Here is a 7,837-nt window from a genome sequence, read left to right on the forward strand (position 1 = left end):
TGAAGAACTAAAATGGTTAAAAACAGCTCAAAGGTACAGTATATCTCAACAATTTAGGACTACAACATTTATGTTAGCTTGTTTAGCATTTATCGTAAAAAGCAAATCTATGATTTTACATCACTTGACATTTAGTACATCACTTTTAACTTACTTTGTAATTTGGGGTACAAATCCTGTTATGGATGGTATACCGTATAACAATATGCAGCAGTAGTTAAGGTTGTTGCCAGTACAATATTATTGATGGCAAGTGTCAACTGAGTACGTTTAACGATTGAGGTGAAACCTTGAAGTTGACAGACATCCTGCATCAATCATGATGTTTTACCACTTGCCCTGTGGAATATTTTAAAGAGTTAAACTCTGCTTGGGCTGACATTGGCCCGAGTGGAGGATGTCATCCTCACATTGGTGGTTAAGTGTGTGTGACTATCTGCCCTCTGGCCTGCAACTTCATCACGGTCAGTGCCTCTCTTATTCGAAATTATATATTACCTGGGTAAGACGGTGGACTAGTAGCCTCGGCCTCAGAGTCAGCGTTTCTTTCTCTGCCTCTCTCCACATTCCAAAAATCACACGTTAAACTGAATACAAAGGTTCCTTGGTTTCGCGACATTGACAGCATTGAGAAATTCTGAGGTCATGAACTGTGCGCTGTAAGAATAGGTGGTCACGCAGCGCGAGAAAGCACGCTCAGTTACTGCCTTAATTACTATTCTTCTTTTTATACTTCAAAATTGATGGTCTAGAAGTACTTTTAATCAAAATATTTACAGTAATTATGACTTTTTGTAGTTATAAATTGACCACAATGAATGACGTGGCAGTCTAGGAATACTTTTGTCATGCGGCCTGCTCAATTCCTGCCTTACTGGCACGTCTTCATTTTTTTATACCGATGACCAGAATTGTTTTTAATACAAATATAGTACTATTCTTCTTTTTATGCTATTATATTGATGGTCTGGAAGTGTTTTTAATCCAAATATTTACTGTAATTATGACATTTTGGGGTTATAAATTGCACGCAATGAATGGAAGGGCAGTCTAGGAATACTTTGTCATGCGGTTTAAGACTAAACGCTCAATTCCCGCCTCACTGGCGCGTCTTCATTTTGTTTTATACTGATGACCAGAATTGTTTTTAATACAAATATTTATGGTATTTAGAAGATTTTTGGTTGGAACAGTGCACGGTGAAATACACATTACATACAAATTTGGATTTCATGTTCGCAGTAGGGTTAGAAAACCATCGAAAATTGAAAACTACTTTGTCTATATTACCCGGCAAACACAGCCTCTAACCCAGAGTCACCTGGGATAGACTTCAGATGACCCGTGGACATCGTGAGGACAAGTGGTACGGATGATTGATACCTCTACCATGCTTGTGAGGAAGAGAAAAAAATGGCATATTTTTCAAGATCACAGTAAACACACATTCGCTAGACGCCATAACTCTGATTTGATCTTACATAAGCCTGTTTGTATTTCAGAAAAAGGATGTCACGTGGTTTGAATGTTTGCACACATAATACTGTATATATGTATTCTCTTGACATGTGCAGACTTATCCAGCAGTGTTTGCACATCCATGCTTCTGCTCAGCCATTATCCGACAACGAATTGGTGCAATGAAATCTCAGGGACTGGTATATTCTAGTTCTCAAATGCCACTACATTATGCACACCTGCAAAAAAAATGAAATCCTATACCACAGCTCTATTTAAAAATAAATATGCTTTTTGAAATGGCCAATCAACAAAGGTGTAGGTTTGGTCTCAACATTGTTGGGGCCATTCATTTCATTCATTTTCCATGGCGCTTTTCCTCACGAGGGTCGCGGAAGTGCTGGACAACAGAATAACCTGCATGTACACTTTTTGCTGAGCACAGGACATTAATAAGACCAAAATTATTGGGTGAACGGGGGTCAGAGCTACATTTCTCACGACTATGAACCTACAGGTATTTAACTTATAAGCTAAATGATAATTGCAAAATAAATCCGTACTGACTTACCATAACGTTCATATGTATTGGTTCAGGTGATACACTTTTCGATTGAAACCTTTGTTTTCAAAAACTAAAAAAGAAAACATTTTGAAAACTTCCAGAATAAACGTCTGGATTTTATTAGCAAATTTAAAAAGCAAGATTTGAACATAAATTATATTAACATTCACAATAAATACAAACTTGTTATAAATCTTTTAACTATCAAGGTATGCAAAAAATAAACATTTGTCTTAAGACTACTCAACACTGTTTGTCTAATAAATTAAATATAACTGGAAAAAAAACCCTCTTAGTCAGGGAATAACAACAAAATAAATAAAAATGGAGCCTTCCTTCAGGTAAAACACTACTGATTTTGTCCACAAGTACACCCAAACCCAACAAAAAATGAAAGCTTCTTTGGGCATCTTTAAGACCACATGAATAAAATAAAAATGAAAAATCGAGAGGACGGGGTGAACCTAATATTGACAACATTTCTCACAGTTTAATTAACGTTAACAGTAGAAAACACCTACAGGACACTTCTTTCTATAAGCAGCTTCCTACTCGAGTTTTGCAGGTTAGCTAATTCACACAGTTTAATGTTATGTTTACTCTGATGCAAGTGGGACTTTCTGTAGAAAAATGAGTTGTGTGTTCCCCACCTCCACAACATTAACGTTTTTTTTTTTACATTACTTATAAATGGTTGCTGCTGCTGGCCAAAAAAAACTTCTAATATCCCTCCTATTCGAAGGGACCGGAGGGGGCGGCGTGTTGTCGACATATTGTATTTCTTCCTGGGCTGTGAGTGCGTATGTGTGTGTGTGTGTGTGTGGGGGGGGGGGGGGGGGGGGTCAAGTCAGCAGCCAATCAAATATGCGTTTGAGGGGAAAAAATGGATTGGCACATTCAGCAAATGAAAATGGGTAAATATAAGTCTAAACATATTAAAATGATTTACTTAATAATGGTGGGGTCAATTCTACCGTCACAGGAAGAAATGCTAAATGACCTTTATACTGTGACTGATGTCATTATTTAATGCCAATAAGGTTGCTTAAAAGTTGGTGGGTACAATTTGAGCGTCCTGAAAAGTTGGTAGTGTTATGCCCTTACCGTCCCTATGCAATCATTCACCCTTGCCAGTTGCCAATCTAATAAAAGTAACTATAGTCACTATATTACCAAAACAAGTATTAATACAGCTTTTTTTATGCACATAATGTTGGAACCCTGCATTTCATGTTTTAAAACTAAAGCACATAAATTCAATACAGTGATTCCTCGTTTTTTGCAGTTAAAGGGGACACCCTTTCCCCCCTGCAGAAATTGTAAATCCGTGAAGTAGCGGTGGAGCTTATTTACATATTTTAAAAAAAAAATACATATATACATATATATATATATATATATATATATATATATATATATATATATATATATATATATATATATATATACATATATATATACACATATATATGTATATATATATATATATATATATGTATGTATGTATGTATGTGTGTGTGTGTGTGTGTGTGTGTGTGTGTGTGTGTGTGTGTGTGTGTGTGTGTGTGTGTGTGTGTGTGTGTGTGTGTGTGTGTGTACTGTATATATTTTTAGTGTGTTCAATGTATTTATCCAGACTATCAGCATTGGAAAGAGATACATATAAGACATGTTTTTTCTGCTTTTTTCCCGAAAGTATTAAAAAAAAAAAAAAAACTTTATATTTTAATGTTTTTTTGTGGACTGCAAATTTAATGATTGTTATATAAATGAGATATATGTAAACGAAAACAATTATTTGTACATGGATACATGCTTATATCTCAACATTTTTAAATAAAATACTGTATCTATTTTTTTTTATTTTTTTTTTATTGAAATAAAATCCGCTATGGAATGAGGGCACGAAGTATGAAGCGCCAAATAGCGAGGGATCACTGTAATCGTAAAAATATTAATACAATTCACATCTAAGAGTCTTTGAATAGCCCCAAAAGTGTTGTTTTATCTAGATTCAATTCGTGCATCTTTGCTTATGGCACTTTAACCTTCCTCCTTCCTTGCTTTTGTCGCTATTGAAATAAATATTTTTTTGAGGCTTGCAAAAGTTAACATATACCAAGAGAAGCATTTATGAGGTACATTTTTAATACTGACCATGCACATTCCACATGAGTATTCATGTATTTTTCAACTTTTTTTGTGTGTGTGCTCAAAATGTAACTCTGTGATTTGTACACACCACTCAATGTTCAGAAGTCACTTCAGAATTGTGCAGAAGGAAAATAATCAGCTCCAGGCTGAGTTCTGTTAATCTGCCCAAATACCTTCCAAGCTTTTGCAAAAGAAAGCTGGGAAAGCAGCTTTGCCCCTCCAAAAGCCTCCCTGTGTTTACGTGCGCTTCGGGGTCGGCCAAATGATTTTCTTGAAGGCTTTCCTGAAATCCCTGTTGAAAATCGTGTAAATGATGGGGTTGACAGAGCTGTTGCAGTAGCCAATCCAAAAGAAAAGATTGAAAAGCGTGCCAGGGATATAGCAGCTGTCCCTGCAGATAGCGTGCAGGCTGTAGGTGAAAAAGAACGGGAACCAGCAGAGCACAAACACCCCCATCACCACGGCCAGGACGAAGGTGAAGCGCTTCTCCCGCATCTGGGCCACTTTGTTCTTGTTTACGGCGGCGGCGTGTTGGCGCCCGGTCGGAACTTGCTGTTCGGAGTAGAGCTGAGACGCGCGGGACGAAGCCCAGGAAATGCGACAATTGTGTGACGAGCAGGTCTCCGAACCTTCCACCTTTCCCCGTCTGCTGAAGTGGTTGTTGCGTGGTTTGACGTCGGAAGGACAGCAGCTCTCCTCCAGGTCGATGTCGTCAAGCTCGCCTTGCCTCTGCGGGTGGCTGCCCGAACTTTGGCTGCTGGGGCTCTCCATGTCAAAACGATCCTTCCGGACGAAGCAGGTTTCTGACTGAGAGGGCTGCCTTTCCAGTCCGTTTTTGGCCACGAAAACCGTGGAGGAGCGCTGCTTGGCCACCTTGTAGATCTTACAGTAGACCAGGATCATGATGAGACCCGGCGCAAAGAAGGACACCACGCAGGAGGAGAGAATGTACCACGTCTCGTCGTTGATGAGACACTCACGCTCGTCGTGCTTGGTCATGAGGAGAGGAGGGAAGGAAATGATCGCCGAGATCACCCACACTAGCGCGATCATGGACTTGATGCGCTTTGGAGTCCTCTTCAGGTTGTAGCTCACAGCCTTGGTGACGGACCAGTAGCGGTCCAAACTGATGGCGCACAGGTGCACGATAGAGGAGGTGCAGAACAACACATCAAGCGCCAGGTAAAATGCGCACCAAGTGCTTCCAAAGTACCAGTAGCCCATCACCTCGTTCACCAGCGAGAATGGGATGACCAGGGTGGCCACCAGGATGTCCGCCGACGCCAGGGAGACCAAGAAGAGGTTCTGAGGGGCGCGCAGAGCCCGACTGGTCAACACTGCCACGATCACCAACACATTCCCCACGATAGTCACGGAGATGATCGCGGTGACCACCAAGATTATGAGCGCCGCCGCTGGCGCAGTGTGGGGCCATTCGAGCTCCGCGTCCGTGCCGTTTACATCATCGGAGACATTTTCCACCGAAGCGTTCACCTCGCTTGGATCCATCGTGGCTCAAATCTGCCCCGGTGCGTCATGTTTGGGCGCGCGCTTTCCGCTTGTCTTCCCAAGTAGCCGAGTCGTGGAGTTTAAGCGTGCGTAAAGCTCTCCTAACTGGTTGTAAGAATCACTACTACTGCAGTCTAGCTTTAACTCACCCATACAAAACCTCCCAAAAGTCCCGATACGACGAAAAGCTTGCGAATGCATCGTGAATGTCAGACAAAGCATGTCAGCGGATCCGTGCGTAATGCTGCCACTGCGTTCAGGTTCCAAGCGCCTCTTGCGGGGACGCATGCTGCTTGTGGTTGGATGCCCGTGCAAGAGGGAGGTGACATCACTCCGAGGACCAGCCCGTTTTTTTTTTTTTTTTTAAACTTAAAAAGAGGAGAGGGAGAGAGTCGGTAAAGAGACAAAGATAGCGAGCTGCTGTTTAGACAGCTGTTTTGGATTTTACTTCTAAACAGGAAGTATTTTCTCTTCAAGGATGCCCTTGGGCTCCGTGTTCTTTATATGATACACTTAACCCCCCTGCATTCCCTGACTTTCGTCTACTGATATGCACAGTGGACTAGAGAAAGAACACCCTTGGACTGCCAAACAAGATGAAGGCTATGTTATGAAATCATCTCTATTTTTAATGAGTAAGATATACTAAAAGGCAGTGAACTGTCCCTTAAGAGACAAACATGCTTGTGTGAACACACTGTTCTCAATAATTACACCTGGTTTCCATTACTGCACTAACATTTCCCAAGCCAAGGCACGTATATATAAATTTCATTGCACTGTATCAAAAACTACTGATACAAATGTATTCTCGCTGTGAAATCTGGGCATGTATACACTCAAAAAATGCACATGCACTATTTCAACTTTTAAATGTTTTTCATTGTATATGGCGGAAAACACAGACAAGACTGAAAAAGCAGTTTCTGCTCTTGCACTCCTCTTTAAAATAAATTGCTGTAATTTAAGCCAAAACCACTGTTATGTTTGATAGAACAATATGTCTATATGCTGCCATAGCAGATTCATGGCGCATTAAGCCCCCAAACAATTTTTAATTTGTCCGTTCTACCCCATAAACCCCCGTTTACAGACGTCGCACAACTGCTTTTGTTTCAACCCAGCCATAAAACGAAGGTAAATAATTACATTTATTATTCAAAATGTCTGGCATTTTTATCTTTGAATCATTAATTGATGTCTAGTATTTCGTTAAAAAAAAAAAAAAAAAAAATTCACTCGCATATTTTAAACTTTTAAACAAATTACGTCACAATGAAAAAAATGGTGTCTGTAAAAAAAAGTCACGGATATCTGCCTCATAACTATCGCTTGATTGTATTTTTATTTTTTATTTTTTTTTTTTGTCACGGTTGCATTTTCTCCGAAATGTTAGATGATAAATAATCGATCTTAACAAAGAAAAATTGGGGAAAAAATGTTTAAAAGGGTAAATATATGAAAAAGAAAATCTTGAACACTCCTTAATGTCTGCGATTTCTGCATTGCGAACCTTGTTATATTACCATGTTTCACCCATAAAATCCCCCAAAAATCCCGCCGTGGCCATTCACAGCTGTGTCTTGACACTCGGTGATACATGCTATGTGGAGTTTTTGGATCGAAACAAGGTAAGTACACGATAATATCTCGTTAAAGTCATGGCGTCTTTAATTCTGCTCTCATGTGCTCTCACCTCCAGATAGGGTTTTGCTGTTTAAAAAACTTTTTCTTTTTTTTTTTTTTTTTTTTTAAATGCCCTCATGTTCAAAATTTTTCTTTCCCCAGAAAATTGAGATTTTAAGCTTTCCAATGATGTATCACACATGCATATCGGAAAATTTTGAAATTTGGCCAAATTGGGAGTCTCAGAGCGGAACTTCAAGTCACTTCAGTGTTTTCTGCCATATACACATTAGGTTTGTGTTTTTACACATTGGTGAATCCACTGTTGAATTCATCATGTAAGAGAGTCAGTTAAAACACTTATGAAAAAGCATTGCTTAATATATATATATATATATATATATATATATATATATATATATATATATATATATATATATATATATATATATATATATATATATATATATATATAAAACGTGATTAAATTAAATAAAATTACATTTTAAATAGGTGTTTTTTTAT

At 38.9% G+C, this 7,837-nt stretch overlaps 1 protein-coding gene across 1 annotated transcript; it reads right to left on the reverse strand.

Moving 5' to 3' along the window:
• Positions 1-3,601: 3,601 nt before the first annotated feature.
• On the reverse strand, positions 3,602-6,146 carry adra2db (adrenergic, alpha-2D-, receptor b). The gene has a single exon (XM_057850476.1). The coding sequence runs from the start codon at positions 5,684-5,686 to the stop codon at positions 4,415-4,417; it is 1,272 nt and encodes a 423-aa protein (XP_057706459.1). The 5' UTR covers positions 5,687-6,146; the 3' UTR covers positions 3,602-4,414.
• Between the last annotated feature and the right edge of the window lie 1,691 nt (positions 6,147-7,837).

Source organism: Corythoichthys intestinalis, chromosome 11, assembly GCF_030265065.1.
Source record: "Corythoichthys intestinalis isolate RoL2023-P3 chromosome 11, ASM3026506v1, whole genome shotgun sequence".
Taxonomy (NCBI): Eukaryota; Metazoa; Chordata; class Actinopteri; order Syngnathiformes; family Syngnathidae; genus Corythoichthys; species Corythoichthys intestinalis.

Coding starts and splice junctions, on each gene's coding strand:
- adra2db (XM_057850476.1), bottom strand. CDS start 5,686: ATGGATCCAAGCGAGGTGAACGCTTCGGTGGAAAATGTCTCCGATGAT.